We start from the raw sequence: 19,386 nt of genomic DNA, 5'->3' as shown, positions 1-19,386 counted from the left end.
GAATGGAAGACTCTGTAGCCAGTATGTCTAGGAGTACAGCACCAACATGCTGTGTCTGAAATCTTGGGTTGCCCACTATGAGATAATCAGTCTCTCTATTTTTTTTTTTTATTTGATGCAAGCAGCAGAGACAACTGCAAATACAGCATTTATTGTAAAAATAGCAGAGCATTATATGCACTAGAAGATTTACATTTGTGGCAAGAAATAGCACACAACTGCTATTGGGGTTATTTACTAAAACTGCATGGTGCAAAATCTGGTGCAGCTGTGCATAGAAACCAATCAGATTCCAGGTTTTATTGTCAAAACGTAAGTGAACAAGCTGAAGTTAGAAGTTGATTTGCTACCATGCACAACTGCACCAGATTCTGACTGCACCCGTTTTAGTAAATCACCTCAGATGGGTTGGCTAAATAGATAGCACAGCAGAGAAAGCTGATTGACACCTCCAACATAGCCATCTAAGAAGTGAATGAGCTATTGTTGTTGATGGCTCACCAAGTTCAGTAAACAAGTTGGTTTCAGTAGAGCTAATCATGTAAAAAGACAACTAGCCCTCCACCTTCTGGCTTCATAGATGACTACATAATATTAATATGTAATATTTCATATTTGCCTAATATTTTCAGAGATTTATTTGATTTGTCCAGGCCATAATTAAAAAAAAAAGCCATGTCATTGGCAACAAAAGGAATAAAGTGACCCTGTCAGCACAGGGTCACTTTGTATGTTAAATCATATCTGTAATAAAGGAAAGAACATACCTTTGCAGTTTCCCATTTGTTATTATGCCTTTCTTTTTTAAATATGCTCTTAAATGTAATCGACCAGCTGGATGCGTCAAATACATGTTTTCCAAGTTGCACGCATTGGTTTCTCCTACTGATTCATACTTTACTACAGAATGTATATAGGACAACCACAGGGGTTATAGAGCAGCACAATGCACACATGCTTATGCCTTGTGCATTATATTGCCCTGTACTGAAAAAAAAAACATGCACCCCCAATGTTTTTGTGCACTAAGATGTATTGATACCTATTCAAAATTAATTCGCTGCCCAACACAAGGCACCTCAATGCATTGTGCTATGGTGTAAATTGGCCCATAGATTTGCACTGTGAGATAAAGCAATAAATCACAGCTACTGTGTACTGCGCAAAGAAGAAAGCAGAGCCTGTGTATGATATGAACAAAAATAGCTGCCTGCAGCTACATAGTATACATAGTAAGCATAGAAGCAAATGCCTTTATAAAACATTCAAACACGCTTATAACTTTATTTGATTTCTCCAGGACTTACAAAACACAAACATAAATGCGAACAGCTCAAGTAAGGTCAGCGCTCCAGCAAAGACAGAGAACAGCAATGTGGCATCCCCAGTGTATCAGCCACACAGGAAAGGAAATCTGCCAGTCAGTAATGGTAACCACACCGCCGCCAACGACACCGCCACCAACGGCACCCCCAGCAACAGTAACCCTGTCGTGGAGGCCTTCCCACAAAGCAATGGGAGCAATGTATTTAACAAAGAGCTACTCATTAACAAAAATGCAGAGGACCTACCTGATGGAGTAGACCCTTCAAAAAAAGAGGTGAGAACAATTTGGTCAAAATAATAATAAACAATTCCTTTAAGGACAGTTGTGTAATAATCACAAAGGCAAAACAACAGGTTCACTTTAAAGTCAACCTCCACAGATTCTAAAACTTTGATTTTTTTTCAAGTTTTCTTAAAGGAAACCCCTGCCGCTTCTTAAACTTTCCACCCCCAGAAGTGAGATCAAGAATCCCTGTGTAGGTACAGATGAAGCTCATTCAGAGCTGAAAAAACTCTCCCTTCCCCCATGTGTCATTACTGGGCCAAAGATCAAGCTCAGGTGGTGTCACATGGGAGGAAGAGAATGAGTCATATGATCCCAATATAGGAAGTAACTGTCATTTTTGTTCATCTCCGGTATTGACGTGATGGGACAGTGATAAAGGGGTAAGCATATGCAGGGGGGAGGCTGAGCATTATAAGGCTCTGTTTGCTGTGAACACAGGTTCACTTTAACAATTGGGATGTTTTTTTCACACCACCATTAACTTATTCCAAGTCAGCAGCTCTAAAATCAAGCAGTTACAGGAAACAGTTTTGTTTTTCCTTTTGGGATAAAGGTTTTACATAAATGAACCATTGTAAGAACTCCTGTCTGTGTGAAATGGTTTGTTTCAGCCCTCTAACTGCCACTATGTTTGGATAGCTTAATTTGTTAAAGCAAGGTAACAAATAACAGACTTACTGGCTGGATCACCAGGTGAAAATAAAGGAAAACGCCTTTAAAAAAAACTAATGCAGTCAACATATCTAAGAATTGGTAAGCTGCAAGTTAATACATTTTTGTTTTTAGATTTAATACCAATTTAAAATGGTATCCAAAAAAATAATATGATGCGGCTTACCAATCCTTTAATGTAGTGGCTGCATTCATTTTTTTTTTCTTTTAGGTTTTTCCTTTATGTTTATCTGGTGATCATAATAGTAACACACTTCCTGTCTTAGCACATCTCTTTTTTGGATGGAGGAGCAACAGAGCCACCTTTGGACAGGAGCATTGTCACTCTGGGGAAAGGGTAGTGTTGAATGCCCTAGCAATAGTTTTTGTTTTTTTGGTTTTACATAAACAAACGATGACCATTCATGGACATGCCTTGAATGTAACTGTTTTGGGGAACACTTAAATTGGTGGGTTTAATTCCGCTTTCAATGGTTTGTCTCAGCCCTTTAACTTCCACTTTTGCTAGACAGCTTGGTCTGTGGAAGGAAGTTAAAAAAAATAGCAGACTTACTGGCTGGATCAACAGATGAATACAATAGAAAAAAGGAGAAAATGAACGCAGCCACCACGTCTAAGAATGTGAAGTTACTATATAATAATTTTTATCTATTAAGGTTTAACACAGCTTAATCCTCTTTGACAAACAAGATAACAGCTCTACTTCCAGGCTGACATGTGTTAACTAGAACCGGTTGCGGGTGATTAGGCCCACCCCTGAACAATATCCACCAATACAGAAAGAGTGGGTCACACTGCCACTAGTCCCTTTAAAAAAAAAAAAAAACCAAGCCTTATTACTCTCCAGGCCACAACATCCCGCCAGACACAGGATCCTCCCTCCCTCTACAGCTGAATCCTATGTTATATGTTAAATATGTCATAGGAGGAGCCTGAGTCCAGCAGGATGCTGTTGCTTAGAGAGGAATAAAGCAAAATAATATGTGAATAGCGGTGATGCAGCCCATTCTTTCAAACCTAGATCAGGGTAGTATGGAAATAAAGGACAGTTTTAAGGAATTATTGAAAATGTTTCCTTTTGTACATTATATACTCTCTTTCTGTTGTTGATTTACATTGTTCATTCTCTAATCGGAATTAGAAAATTATTTTTTTAGAAAAAGTGGCACAATACAAATTAAAGTAGTATTAAACAGTACAAGTTTTATTAAATAATACATTTTAAGCATCCTAGTGAACATAGAGAAAATATTTACTAGGGAATACAGTATGTGGGCACAAGCAATTGCTTTAGATCCAGGTTCGTTGGCACAGCTTCCCAGAACTTCCTGTCAGAGAGCATGCTCACGGAGTCTCAGTAACAAAAGGTCCACACAGGTGAAAGCTGCTGTCCCTCAATTAGCTGGAAGCAGAGGGAGTAGCTTGCAGTGGGCTGTGTGTTTGCATGATCCTGTGGGTTCACCCTAAATCTGGGAGGTGAGGACAGCATGCAGGGGACAGGCTCTTTCACCAGCAAACTGAAACTTCAGTACATTAAGGCTACGTTCACACTAGCTTTGTCAGCAGGTGTCAGACAGGCGTTTGGGAAGATTTTTTAATGCTTCTCAAATGCCTATGAAAATTCAGCACATGGCAGCACACAGTGCTGTTCACACAGCGTTAGCATTGCGTCGCGTGTTGCGGGAAAAACAATGCCTCGTGGAATCAGAAGGAGTTGAAGCCTCCCATTCAAGTCTATGGTGCCGCTCCTCAAATGCCTGGCAGGTGGTTGTGACGCAGTTGCGAGGCGTTTGCAGAGCGTTAATACCATTTAACTTCATTATAGGTTATGCTTGGCAAACACCTATCAAATACGCATGGGGCGTTTGGGGAGCGTTTGAGGAGTGTTAAAAACACTTCCCAAACGCCTAACGCCTGTCAAACGCTATAGGGGTGTTTGGCAAGAGTTAGAAATAAAGTCAAGTGCGAACGACCCCTAAGGGGTAGAAAAGATTGTAAGTATATTGATCAGTGTTTGAAATAGCTAAAGATATTTTGACTTTAAATATAAAATATGGTTACACACATGCTAACACATTTCCTATTTTATTAATCAATATTTTATGTTCTTTTTAACAGCTGTACTTGTCTGATAGTGACTTTGCCAATATGTTTGGGATGCCTAAAGCCCAGTTCTACCAGCTACCCAAATGGAAGCAACAAAATATTAAAAAACAACATGGCCTGTTTTAAATCTTATGCTTTCTAATCTACGAGGAGACATCAAGAACCATCTTACTTCCAAAGTTATCTATGCATCTGCTGAGATGAGCACATTCCTGTTTTCTATTCTGTGATTTGTATTTATTTAGGTTTCTTTAAATTCAGGGTTTTTTCAGGAGCTGTGACCTTCAGAGTTTTTTTTTTTTATTACCCTATCTACCCCTGGATAGCTTATGTGCAAACTTAGATATTGTGACTGTTTTTTATTCTGATTTCCTCCACATTTCCACAACAATGTAGTGTCCCATCTTCCTCTCATCCTGATTTTTCTGATATATTTCCATATACACATCCCCTATTATGTCATGGACCATCTACTAAGACATCACACTAACCTTTCCCAACTTGGTCACATTTCCACGCTGTTTCTATTGTGAGCATAAGTACACCTGGATAGCTTAGTGCTAGAGATATGAACTTTGAAAAGACAGTTTACTAAGGTAAACAAAATCTAAATTTTTTTAAGTCTATTGTCTATTTCATATTGTATTATTGTTACTGCAAGAAAATTAGAATCATTTTGGTAAAGACTCGCTTTACGGACCTAATTCATATAGCAGGAAAGGGCATGCTTATAAAAGGAAGTTATTCTCCTTTTTTGGTGAGATATTAATTTTTATAGATTTGTGCCCTTATAAACAAAGTTTTAACATTTTTGTTGGACTATTTGCCAACTTTTAAAAAAGGTGGCATTTTTCTTGCAATTTTCTCTTTATTGCAGTAAAATCTCGAAATTTTAGATTCTGGCTGTTTGTTCACTACTGCTGTACTCTGTATTTACAGCTTTATTTAGGTGCGGTGCATTTACGGATTTTTTTTTTATTTTTTGTGACCTACCATTTGTCCCAATGGAAGGTACATTGTGCTAGAATTTAGGTGCTCTATTTAGGTACGGTGCATTTAAGGATTTTTTTTTGTGAGCTACCATTTGTCCCAATGGAAGGTACATTGTGCTAGAAACCAAAGAAGAGGCAAGACTTTTATTTATCAGACCTCACCAAAATCCATATATGTGAATGCAACCTCATACACTGAAGTTTGTAGCAAAATTTGGAGAACTTTAATGAGAATAATACTATACCAATTCTTTAAAATAGCATGAGAGATAGAAACACAGCAAGCATGTACCTGCATGAAAACATGGTTTCTAATGTCTCCAGGGCCAATATATCCTACTGAGCCTTTGACTATAAAATGGCACATCATTAAAAATTACATACACTGGTGCCATTTCTTCCATCCAATGTTCTTTTTAAACGCCACTATAGGTTTATTACTAATAAACAGAACCCTTGCCAAGATGTTGATTACTGTCATTCTCCCATTTGCTGTAGCCATGTTTATTACCTCTAACACTGCAGGTGGGGGGCAGAAAAAAATACAGCAATAGAATGTGCCAAGGTGCAATTTTTAAATAGCATTTTATTTTTATTGTTTAATCATATCGTGTGATCTAATAAATTCACTACAAAAGTTCATTATTCTGTATTGCCTTTCTTGTTTAAGTACACAAAAACAGAGCAGTTTTACAATTGTATGTTAAGCAGGCCATAGACGGGCCGTTAATCAGCCGAATTGTCAGCCGATAAACAAAAAATCGGTCTGCCCCGTTACCGATGCTGCCACCAATGTCCACGAAAAATGGCCGTTTTTAGTGGATTTTCCAGCATGACCGATAAAACTAAGTGAGAAGATCCACAAAAAATGGCCGACGGGCTGGCCCCACTAACAGTGTGAATATCAGCCGATTTTTCGTGCGGACAAAAATTCGACCGATAAACGACCCATCTATGGCCTGCATTAGTCTGAAAATCTGTGCAATGTGCCCCGTAATACTAGACACTTCACATTATGCTCTACACAGCTGATATTGATATTTCAACATCTTGTAGCACAAGATAAAGGAAACCTCTCAGAGAGCATGTCCTCATTTTAGAATGCCCCAGTGAAAGTTGCCCATGACACTCAGTAAGGCTTTATACTGGAAGGCCCTGTACACACAGGCTTCAGCTTGCACAAGAGGAGAGTTTACAACAAGATTTTACTAAGTATTTTGCAAAATTCTCAGCAAACGTCAGCCAGCTTTTTATGAAAACTTTAAAAGAACCTTTCAGTTTCAGTTTGGGGATATCAATCATACTTCAAAATGGGAATGCTGGTTGTCATTTTGCACAAGTTCCTAGCAGGCTTTCATACCTCAATTTTAGAATGAGGGACACTTCAGGGAAATAGTTCTGAAAAACTGATAGACCCCCATTTGGTCTGATCCAAGCTTGGCCTGGAACATACTTGACAAATAGTGCATGTCACTATTTGTCAAGTATGTTCCAGGCCAAGCTTGGATCAGACCAAAGTAACCTGGGGAGGAGCATGTCTCCTCCCCAGGTTACTTTCTGTAGGTTCATGTAATATGGGGGCAATTGGAAAGGCACTTGCCCCTGTCCTTGCCACCCCCAGACCCTATAATGCCGTGTCTCTATAAAGGAAGACTCCTTTTGGTCTAGGGGGCTGTCCATATCTGGTACTCATGGGCATCCCATTCCCCTTTTAGGCCTCAATCACACCATTTGTGCAGAAAACTGATGGAAACTGATGGGCCGATTTCACTTGCAGAGACATCAGTTTTCATATACGCTTTAATGTACACGTTGCAGATTCCTGCGCAGAAAAATCTGCACATGACACTAGTGTTGTGGTGTAAACAGGGCACATAGAGAACAATTGATTTTGTTGTGCCCTTGCAGAACACGTTCAGAAACACTAATGTCTCTGAACCATGGTGTGAACGAGCTCTGGGGAGGTGTAAATGGATATACCGGGCAGGATAGGGCATGCTAGACACACACCCGGTGTACTTCAGTTGTTTTTTTTTTTTGCAGGGGTGTGCAGCACGCAGTTATTTTTAAAAAAATGTATTTTTAGTTTTGGACAGAGTTCAAAAAAATTAAACTCCATCAGGTTTTTAAATCTGTCCATGGCATTTTTTAAATGTTTTTTCTTTAGAATTACTAGATGTTTACCTTCATACCCTCCCTTGCGTTTTAAGGGTTGTTAAGATTTAGGCGATATAAAACACATTTAATGGACATGCCTTAAAGTAGAACTACACTGCATCTGAGCACCCCAAAGCAAAAATGATATTTACTTCATTTTTAATATTCAAAGCAAACTCACTCATCCATCCTCGTCTCTGTGCTTTATTTTTGCTGAGAAAGCACAAGGATTCATCTAGCATTTACTTCCTGGAATCCATCTGCCCTTAGTTCAGGCATCCAGGCAGGAGGGTATGCTTAGCTGAGAAAACCCCTCCTCCCCTCCTGAAGACTCTTGGGATATATGACATACACTCTCCAGCCACTTTATTAGGTACACCTTGCTAGTACCAGATTGGACCCCCTTTTGCCTTCAGAACTGCCTTAATTCTTCGAGGCATAGATTCAACAAGGTTGGAAGCATTCCTCAGAGATTTTGGTCCATATTAACATGATAGCATCACACGGTTGCTGAAGATTTGTCGACTGCACATCCATGATGCGAATCTCCTCTTCCACCACATCCCAAAGATGCTCTATTGGATTGAGATCTGGTGACTGTGGAGGCCATTGCAGTACAGTATGTTCATTATCATGTGCAAGAAACCAGTTTGAGATGATTTGCATTTTGTGACATGGTGCATTATCCTGCTGGAAGTAGCAATCAGAAGATGGGTACATTGTAGTCATAAAGGGATGGACATGGTCAGTAACAATACTCAGGTAGGCCATGACATTTAAACAATGCGCAATTGGTACTAAGAGGCCCAAAGTGTGACAAGAAAATATCCCCCACACCATTACACCACCACCCTGAACCGTTGATACAAGGCAGGATGAATCCTTGCTTTCATGATGTGTATGCCAAATTCTGACCCTACTATCTGAATGTCGCAGCTGCAATCAAGACTCATCAGACCACGCAATATTTTTCCAATCGTCTGTTGTCCAATTTTGGTGAGCCTGTGTGACTTGTAGCCTTCATATCCTGTTCTTAGCTGACAGGAGTGGCACCCAGTGTGGTCTTCTGCTGCTGTTGTCCATTTGCTTCAAGGTTCGACATGTTGTGTGTTCAGAGATGGTATTCTGAATATCTTGGTTGTAACAAGTGGTTATCTGAGTTACTGTTGCCTGTCATCTCTAACCAGTCCACCCATTCTCCTGACCTTAACAAGGCATTTTCATCCACACAACTGCCGCTCACTGGATATTTTCTCCCTTTCGGACCATTCTCTGTAAACCCTAGAGATGGTTGTGCATGAAAATCCCAGTAGATCAGCAGTTTTTGAAATGCTCAGACCAGCCCATCTGGCACCAATAACCATACTACGTTCCAGTGCCAAAGTCACTTAAATCCCCTTTCTTCCCCATTCTGATGCTCGGTTTGAACTTCAACAAGTCTTCTGCACTACATCTAGATGTCTAAATGCATTGAGTTGCTGCCATGTGATTGGTTGATTAGCAATTTGTGTTACCAAGCAATTGAACAGGTGTACCTAATAAAGTGGCCAGTGAGAGTAATTTGCCTAAACATAGAATCCAGGAAGTAACTGAGGAAATGTAAAAGAAAAAAAAAAAAAGAAGTTTTTATACAAGTAAATATAAAATACCTTCCTATTTACTAATGCGAGCAGCCCAAGGATTAAAGATACTCAATGTTGATTGAGAAAGTCAAGTTCCACTTTAAAGTATATGTAAACCCTCACTTTGTAAAACAACCAATTCAGTATAAAGTAGAAATGAAACAAAAGACATTTGTGTACACGTATAAAACACATTCTAAATACCCTTTTGTCCACTTTTTTTTTTATATAAGTGATCCCATACCCTCTGTTCTCAGCTGCATAAGAAGCTCAGAGAGCCAAGGGAGGAAAAGAAGCAGCAATACATTGATCTTCCCATGGCTGTGCAGGGGGGGTAAAATTTGTTAACATGTTAATTAAATCTAAGTCGAGGTTTGCTCAACCTTTGGAAGAGCAAGGGCCACTTAAAGGTTCAGTTCACTCTTTGACAAAAAAATAATAAATGCACATTTTTTTTACCTGCAAAAAAAAATGTGCATTTAACATGTTTTGTTGCAGAAACCTGTAAAGCATCTGCTGATCGCTGGTGCCATGCAGATCTCCTGCAGCCCTGTCAGTATACCTGCTTGCTTGTAGAAGATGTACGGGATGTAAGCAGGTATTCTGACAGGAAGAATCAATGAACTACCACAGTGCTGTGTTAATTCATTGAGAACTACAAGCCAACAGCCACTAAGGCTACCGGGACTAATAGTTCATTTATTCACAGAACTTTGTGAATGAATGACGTGGCAATGTGGGCAGAGCTCTGCACAGCCACACTGGTTTTAAAAAGTGACAGCTAGTACGAGGAACTTCTCACCGTACTTTTGTCACAGGAGGGGGGGGGGGGGGGTGGGAGTAGGGAAAATAGGGAAATGGCTGCAGCATCGGGAACATGTTACATGTTCCACCCTAAAAACGGGTGGAGTATGTAACATGTTCCCAAAAGTGAACTTATCCTTTAAGTGGTTTGGCAACTGTTCAGGGGGCCACAATGAAATGATATGGTTCAGCATTTTGTTTTTTTATTTTGAATAGCATAATGAACATTTACCTCTTGCAGCCACTGAATCCAGATTTCATTGGTTGCAGGAAGAAAATGGAGAATCAGCTCCTGTATATGTCGCCCCTCCTGTCCAAGTGTAAAACAGAATATGACAGGGAGGCTGCACCAGCCCCCTGGAACGGGGTCACCACTGCAATCCCTAACACTACACCAGTGGTTGGGGGTGTGTAGTAAAAACACATCTCCACTATAGGGTTTTACTGCCCTCAAACCACAAATGTAAACAAGCCCTTACTGTCCTGAACCCCCTTTAAGGCTGGTTTCACACTCATGAGCTGCGGTTTACCTGCACTGTGGGTGCAGCACAATGCACCTGCGGGTTAGCTGTGCTTTGCCATAGACTTCTATTATATCTTGTGGCTGTGGTGCATTTTCTGAAAGCACACCAAACCTGCAGGATATAACAGAAGTCTATGGCTCAATGCAATTAACCCGCAGGTGCACTGCACTGCACCCACAGATCAATGTGAAAGCATCCTAATAGTTGATAACCCTTTTATAGGTGTTAATATGCCCATTGCAAAAGCGCAGTGTATGTGTTGTTTACTACACTGACCTTCTGCTGGCATCGCTCTCCAGACTGCTAGAAAGATCCCAGGTGAAATGCACTCGGTATCACTCTGCCTGGGACTGGAGGCAGCACTAAAGTGGAAGCATCAGCTTATGCGGATCCTGCTCCCTCCGCAACCACCTGCTTCCCCCACTGCCGGCACCGACTCAATACACTCCAGTGCTCTGGGATTGGCAAACCTAGATTGAGAACAGTGGGTTGCCAATCCTGGGCATGCCCTTCCCTGGTTTGAGTGCCACATCAGAGAGCTCCAAGCCCACAGGTTGAGCACCCCTGATCTAAGTTAAAGAAAAAATTTTGTTGACGGCCTGCCCCCTGGTTGGGGTGGCAATTGCTGTTCTCACATAAGAAGAGAAGGCACAGAGAGCAATAAAAGCATTAAATATAAAAATATGTGGCAATTACACAGGAAACTTATTTTGGATAGATAACGGTTTTAATGGTTTTTACCCTTTGTTAACGCTACAAAGAAAGAACAGTTTGCTGTGAGAGCTTCTGCACCTTTTCTTTTTTTGGAATAGCAATAAAAGTGTTGTCAGAATTTCTAACCTGCTCCCACTCTACAAAAACTCTGCTACAATAGGTACACAGATAAAACCTGACAGAGGCTCGTTCTACATTCTATATATAGTTATACTTTCAGCTAAATCTTTTCAATTACTTAACACAAAAGAAAAGTTTGGGTTATTCCCAGACCAGTAACAGAGGGGAAATCCTACAATGGGGACACTGATTCTGCTGACCCCAGTGAGAACCGGGGATTTCCTCTAACTTCCAGTTTTGGCTTTGGGACAAAAAGTGAAAGGAAATGGCCCTTTACCCATCCCATATGGCAATAATAAAATTGACAGGGGTTATAACCCTCCCTTACTCTATCCAAAAAGAAAAAAAAGCGTTGCCTTCAGTTCTACTTTTAGATGGGCTATAAGCACAGCTAATATAAGCTTAGTTTGTCATACAGAACAACTCGATTTCAGTCCGGTCACACTTGGCACACAAAACAGCACTGAGAGACATTGAAGCTTCCTCTAATTATCAGGAAGCCTGCATGTAAAATGAGAAAATAATGAGGTCTGGCTACCCACCCAAAGTTTGTTTTCTCCATAATAGGCATAAAGCTTGTAGCCCTTCACCATGTGTAGGTGGAAGCCTAGGTGACAAATACACCATCCACAATCCTGCCAGCCCTTGCCTCACACACCTTCTCCTCTGTTCAGACCTGTAGGAAGGAGCACATTTTGCCAACATACAGTGGAAGCATGTTAGTCCATCATCCTTTCCTTGCTGGGTCCCTGACCTGTGTTCTACATAGAATTTAAATGGTTATTGCACTTTTGGGGGGAAAAAAATGCAATAAATACAAACATTATATAGCATATATAATTGCAACACAAGCCATCCTGTAATTTATTAAAAATTTTATTTCCTTTTCAATCTGCAGCGCTGTAATTTTCTGTAAAATTCAATGCAATATGGCATTCTGTTCTGGGGGTGTTCCATATATAGTTGGTGTACAGAATGCCCCCAGAGATGTCACTTCCTGCTTGTGTGATTGGCTCACTGTTTTTTTCAAAAGCCGGCACTAAGCTACAAGTCAGATCCTCTGAACAAAAACCTCAGTTTTGGTGAGACGCTTCTAAAGGGTTAATCGGTTCTAAAAAGGAATGCAGACCCTACCACTCTCTATTAGAACCCTGCATGTGCAGGAGCTTATCAGAAATGAAATAGTCAGGGGAGCTTGTGAGCAGCGATCCAAGATGGCTGCAACAAGTTTAGCCTCCGGGAGAGCTTTCCTTGCCCCTCTTTACTTCACCTTGTCTCTCTATCCTCCGCTGTACCTTACATTCATCAACAGTAATTCTAGTGCCAAATCGGCAGTCACAGACAGCGAGGCATTTGTCAGCAGACTCGCCAAAAGCCCCGGCCTAGAGTTTAAAGCACTCACCACCTCTGCTCTTCGGTGCGTTAGACCAGCCCTCCGATGTGGAGAGCACATCTGGTGCTCTGCTGCCACCACATCCTCCAGTTCTGAGGGACCCTGAGCTGCTGGGCCGTTTTAAGACCATGCTGCAGAGTGAGCTCTCAGTAGCCACTACAAAATTAGTGGTTCACCATAGGAAGCAGATCATAGAGCTGGGTAACCGTACCAATGGCACAGAAGACAAAATGGATGCTGAAGTGACTGTCATCAAGAACCACGAACAAGTCCTGGCAGATCTCAAGAAGGAGCTGGTGGCAGCTTTACTACAGCTTAGGGACTTTGAAAATAGATCCCGCCGAGGGAATCTGCGCCTGCAAGGTTTCCCTGAGACCGTGGTTGACCTCATCTTCACCACCACAGCCCTCTTTCAGGAGCTGGTCCCTGCTATACCTATTAACCACCTAGAATTTGACCACATTCACAGGGCTCTGGGGCCACCTAGGGACATTATTATTAAATTTATCTATTACCGCACCAAATAAACCCTTCTAATAGCCGCAACAGACAAATCTGATTTCTGTTTTTAAAGTCACCACTACCAAATGTTCGCGGATCTCTCACTGATCACCATCCAAAACCGCCAGCAGATGAAACAATTTACTATGGTCCTTGTGAACTGCCATATCGAATATAAATGGGGTTTCCCCTTTGATCTGTACTTCGAATACTAAGGCAGGAGCCATTCAGTTTGCACCCCAGAGGAGGCACAGTCGACATTTGTGGGGCTTCATTTTCTGCCCCCCAGGGGGCTCCTCCAACAGCTCATTACAGCCCTCTGGCTCCCAAACCTCCTGCAGATAACTAAGCCATGTCTGGGAGAAAACTACAGGCCTCAAGCATTCATGTTGTCGCCCTGCCCCTGGAATCCGGATCACTACTCTCCACTCCATTAGCTGCAGAACAAGCCCCATCCAGGTTCACTTGTGTTTGAAGGCTGCCGCTCTTTGTGACTGCTAATCATCTTCATGAGTCCACGCTGTTTAGCCACTTTTTGTTGAATGCATGTTTTTTTACACTCGTTTCTCTGCATATTGATACTGTTGGGGCCCCCAAGCCCGGCTGGGCTCAATTGAGGCTCTGGCATGCCTCTCTGTCTAATGTTGCCTGTGGCCCCTTATCCAAGTACTTTCCGCAAGATGCCACATTATCTATGAATTTCAGATTTTTCCTTTGCTCTTATTTTCGTTATGACTCACCCGTTTTGGAAGCGGACACTATAGGGCCTGTTTGACATTTTTCCTTGGCCTTGATCACACTTATTACTGCGGGCCTGCACCCCACTCTAAACCTTTTTTTTTATTGTTGTCTTGATGAGTCTGTGGATGGTGTGGTTCCCCTTCCCTTTGACCTGTATTTTTGGTTTGGACATTGTCTGCAGGAAACCAGGGTCTCATAATCATCTGCTCTGCAGTTCCTTACTACCCCACTTTTTTTATACAGTACTGCCTCGACCACGAAGAAACATAGGGGAGTGTTAATTGCTTTCAGAAGCAACCTTTATCTTAATTGTTCCCTGGAGACTGAGGACCCTACAGGCAGATATTGACTTTTAGAATGCATCATCTGGGTTCCGGAAGTTACACTCGTGTCATATTATGCTGCTAATAGGTTTCAACACAAATTCTTCTCCCACTTATGCAAAGTGGTCTCCCAACATCAGAAAAATGTTTTTTTGCTGGGCGACTCTATAACCCTGAACCCCACTTTAGATGGGCACTATGCACAAGTGGCTACCCCTTCTCATGACACTGGGCAAGGGGCTCAGTGTTGTATTCAGTTCTTGTGCTGCCCTGGGCAACACAAAAATTGGGCAACCCCCAGGCAACACTCGATCACCCGCCACCACCCTCCCCCACTGCTGCCAACAGCCAATTAAGAGAACTAATCTGCACAAGAAGCAGACGGCCCTCCCTGCACCCTCCAGCAGTGTGCGGCCTCCTCACCAGGTCCACATTCCTGCCATTTCTTCCGGGGGGCAGCGCCGCCCAAGGCAAATGCCTGTAATATTCTTCCCGTTGTACAATACACCTCCCCAACGGTGTATTTACAGTGAGGAAAACAAGGCATTTGCCTTACAATAAATATGCCACTGGGGAGGTGTATTGTACATTGGGAGGTGTATTATAAATCGGTACGTAGAGGTGTACTGTAGATTGGGAGTTGTATTGTAGGCATGTAGTGGGGGATATGCACTGTAGATTGGTAGATGGGGAGGTGCATTATAGATCAGGTGTATTGTAGGAAGGGAGGTTTACTGTAGATTGGGGGTGTACTGTAGATCAGGAGGTATATAGTAGTCAGTACTGGGGGGGTGCATTGTAGATTGCTGGGTGGGGGTGTACAGTAGGTGTACTGCCCGCACTGGGTGATATGGAGGAGGTGTACTGTAGATTGAGGTGGAGGAGGTGTATTATGGATTTGTATGTAGTTGGGGAAGATGTATTGTACGTCAGGGGTTAGGATTTTACTCTTGGTCTACAATACACCTCCCCCAATTACATAAAGATCTATAATACACCCCGCACACATTACTTGGGGGAGGTGTATTATAGATTGGTACCTCCTGGGCATGCTTACTCAGCTCCTTCTCCTGCTCATACTGTGTGCTGAGCTCCTCGTACCTCTTCATACAGGTTGCCTCTAGGCTCTCCAGCACAGACACCACCAGCAGCATCGACTCCTTCACTGCCTCCCCCTCATAGCGGCGGATCAACTGCTCCATCTATTGGTAGAGAGAGGCCACCAGAGTGGAGACCTGCCCTCCTCCTTTAGTTCCATCAATGAAACCGGCTGGGACCACCACTCTACCACTGCCGCCATCACCAGGAAAACATTGGGTCGCCTGACATTTGCCCCCCCCCCCCCGCCAACACCCAATTACAGCCACTAACCTGCAAAAGAAGCAGCTGGCAATCAATGCACCCTCCAGCGTGCAGCCTCTTCACCAGGTCCCCGTCCATGCTACTTTGGGAAGGGAGGGTGCCTAGGCAAACGCCTTGTTGCCTCGCGGTAAATATGTCGCTGAAGAGACTCATATGTGCCCACTTCTGCACACCTTTGGCCTTGTAGATGTATGGAGGGAGCTTCATTCTACTGCTCAAGATTTACTTATAGTGGCTTAGTGGTTAGCACGTCTGCCTTGCAATAAATGGGTCATGGGTTTGATTCCCGACCATGGCACCTCCTGCATGGAGTTTGCATGTTCTCCCTGTGCTTGCGTGGGTTTCCTCCGGGTGCTCCAGTTTCCTCCCACACTTCAAAGACATGCTGGTAGGTGAATTGGATCCTGTCTAAATTGGCCCTATGTGTATGTATGAATCTATGTTAGGGACCTTAGATTGTACACCCCTTGAGGGTTAGGGACTGATGTGAATGTTCAATATATATGTGTAAAGCACTGCGTAAATTGACAGCGCTATATAAGTACCTGAAATAAATATTCTAATCCACATAATCAGTTTCTGCAGAATAGACCACATGGATATGCTTTTACACAATCTTCCTCTGGTCTGTAAGGTCTTTATACCTTCCTCTCCCTGGTCGGAACATGACCCGTTGGAGAATAAATTAATCAGCCAGGTAATTCTGAAAACACCTCCTGATTTTTCTGCAAGAACTCTCTGAAATCCTGAATTTGAATAGCAGACAGGGTATCTGACATCCCAGCCTCTGGTACACCTATTGTATGCGCCAAGTGCACCGTCTCACAGCAGAGGTCATCAATGCCTGTTATCAGTTTAATTGCCCTTTTCTGCACTCTCTACAGTTGGCATATTGAATTTCCCAAACTGTATTTCATTATGTAATAATTGTAACATGTTATGTCACAGACAGAAAAATAAATGCAATTCCTTTGAATGGCAACATATGAACATCAAAATGCAACAGTCAGAAAAAAAGCCTGAAAACTTTTATTTGCAAATACGTATCCCAGTTATCAAAGAGTATTTTTCTTTAGAATAGATGAAAGTAAACTGAGTGAGGGATACAGGAGATAATTCAGAAAGAAATAAGATGGTACAGGCTCTTTAAATAGTTACAGCAGTTGTGCATACAACAGGAAACAATATTAGAATTAACTTAAGACTAGACAATTGGTGGGCTATAAAACAAGATGACATACATCATGAAGCAAAGTCACCTGTTTGTTTGACTTGGAGAAAGGTAAGATGAAATACGGAGCATTTCATGGCAACCAATCAAAAAACAGATATTTGTAGAGTTTCAGATAAAACTTGTGGAAAAGTTAGAATGTTTGTAACATTTCCTCTCAATCCCTAACCCAGTGGCACAAAATGAGGAACAATCCCCCCAGCGGGGGCAAAGCTATAAAAACCTGACAGATATTCAGTCTATTGCTATCTGTGCCAGGTTATAAAAATTTCAATACACTTTTTGTCGCAGTCACACCATGGTCAGGAAGTAAGGGGAAAATTTAAAAAAAGGATGCGACATCTACAAAAACATTAAGCATTCTAACCCCATTTTTACAAAATGGCAAACTTCAGCTTTAACTACTATCAACTGGGAAAGCGGATTTGGTTGGTAATTTTTACTGAACCAAAACGGCATTTGCATTAGATTACTAAATAAACAGGATTACTTGAAAGTTAATGCAGGGTGATAAAGGGACACATTTAATGCAATAGATTAGAACATACATTTCAATGAGACTAAACTGACAGATCGTTAATCAAGCAAAAAATAACATGTTTACATTTCTAATGTACATAGCTGTTTAAATACAAATGTAAATCACAGAGTCTTTGTAGTGTGTTGGACAATGGATGACACACAGACTGTCACCATTAAATGACCGTATTAGTGAAATCTTAGTTCTGTTAGTTAGACCTTAGGAGGAGAGTCTCAAGCTTTCTAATTCTACAGAGGGCAATCAATGGGCTATCCACAGCAGGTAACCCATGGAACCTGCATGTGCAAAATCACAACCTATATATGAATGCTCTCTTTTGAGCAGCCTTCAGATCACCACTAAAAAGCTTGGACTATTACAGTGACAGCTTACATTTTCTGGATAGAAGGTACAGTATTAATTGAAAAGCCTTATGTATAGTTTGTATACAATACTATTCTCTGTCGGTATTATTCTCCAGTTTCTAGCCATCAGATAGTAATGGGGCTAGACTGTGTATTAGCTGAGTTAAGTATTTATTTACATGCTTTCTTATCCTATTTTATCTTTTAAGGCACATGCAGCACAAGCTACCAAGCTAAGGCTTCTGGGTAATCGGTTCCAAATTTCATTACCTGAGAAAATAGAAAAGGCATAGATTGATGCAGATTGTCACATATGCCATATTGAGTGAATATACAGTGAGACAGGAACAGTTCAATAAAAATTAAATCAACCAGAACATGCTCAGATATATCACCCTAATACAGTGCCCCAAAAAAAGAACTGGTTGATTGCTCTAAAGTTGCTCAGATTGTCCTTTCCATTCTTCAACTTTTATATCCCTTTTTCTACGGTCAATACAAACAGTTCATGTTTTGGATACCTACATAAAATTCACTCTGGACATCATTCAGGGACCATAACACACAGTTTTCAGTAGAATGTATTGCATATATCATATTCTGGGGTCCAACAAAAAATCTATTTCTTGGGTGGCCCAGCCTACAGATTTCTCCACCTCTGACTATGCAAAGTTTCAAAGTGCTATTTTTGCACATCTTTCCCTTTCGAAATCATATACTTTAAATGTGTTTTCATTTCACTAAACATGGAAGTCAAACTAACCTTTCTAAAACCTCAGTAAAACGTTTAAAAATTATAATACAATAAAACTTATAAAAAAATAGGCTAAACGTTACTCAACAACCTTGTCTAGCAATTAAAAAATTCTGACCTAAAAAATGTCAGTTAAAAATAAAATAGAATAAAATAATGTAAACGTAGTTGTAGGTCAGGGTTTGCTTTCCTGGAGCATGACGTGCACAAACAATGTAGCAGAGGGAAGAGGATCTCCATTCCGATTTAGTAGATGGATGTGACGATAGCCTAGGATAAAAACAACCAAATTGGGTAAATACCACTGGGAGTAACTAGATGAAAGTGAAATACATTTAACAATATAGAAACAAAACTGGATAGGTTTTAAAGGACAACTCTATCTAAGTCTAGGAAGTGCTAGTGGAGTATGGGAGAGGGTTAAGGCAGCATGGAAATCATATTCACTTCAGTTGTTTATCTTGTGCTCTGCTGTTGGAAAGTAGAGTTGAGCTTGGGCATTCTCCGAACTCATTTCCAGCCGACCTCCAAACTTGTGCTTTTTTTTTTCCTCCAGTGAGCTACAGGCTGTGTCATTCCCACTCATGTAAACAGAGGTGGGCTGGAAGCAGGAATGACCTGTTCTGCAGCTCATTAAATGAAAGGATAATTCACCTTTGGGAACATGTTACATGTTTCACTTTTTTTAAGGGTGGAACATGTAGCATGTTCCCACTACTGCAGCCTCTCCCCGATCCAACAACTTTAGTAAAAGTGAGCCAGGGATTTTCTCCCTGAATTTGCGGTCACAATTAAAAAAAAACCACAAAAAAAAAAAAAAAAAACATGCCCCGCCACATCATTCTTCACAGTATTCGGTTCATGGGAAAACAA

The 19,386-nt window shown here is 41.3% G+C and overlaps 2 protein-coding genes across 3 annotated transcripts in view; one reads left to right on the top strand and one right to left on the bottom strand.

The window, feature by feature from the left end:
• The window catches only part of LOC149465926 (villin-1-like), a 126,569-nt gene extending 120,547 nt beyond the window's left edge, over positions 1-6,022 (top strand). Inside the window, exons 19-20 of the mRNA XM_089673150.1 lie at positions 1,301-1,600; positions 4,403-6,022. Coding sequence (XP_089529276.1) covers positions 1,301-1,600; positions 4,403-4,516 — 414 coding nt within the window. The 3' untranslated portion in view covers positions 4,517-6,022. The remainder of the gene's footprint in view (positions 1-1,300; positions 1,601-4,402) is intronic.
• A 10,627-nt stretch (positions 6,023-16,649) lies between these two features.
• PLCD1 (phospholipase C delta 1) overlaps positions 16,650-19,386 on the bottom strand; it is a 157,579-nt gene continuing 154,842 nt past the window's right edge. For both annotated transcript variants that reach the window (XM_089673149.1, XM_089673148.1), the window contains exon 15: positions 16,650-18,783. In XM_089673149.1, coding sequence (XP_089529275.1) covers positions 18,689-18,783 — 95 coding nt within the window. In that variant the 3' untranslated portion in view covers positions 16,650-18,688. The remainder of the gene's footprint in view (positions 18,784-19,386) is intronic.

This window comes from Staurois parvus, unplaced genomic scaffold (assembly GCF_062004578.1).
Source record: "Staurois parvus isolate SC_StPar_1 unplaced genomic scaffold, SC_StPar_1.0 ptg000136l, whole genome shotgun sequence".
Lineage (NCBI taxonomy): Eukaryota > Metazoa > Chordata > Amphibia > Anura > Ranidae > Staurois > Staurois parvus.
Note: the sequence above shows the minus strand (reverse complement) of the source record. Positions and strands in the feature narration are given on the sequence as shown.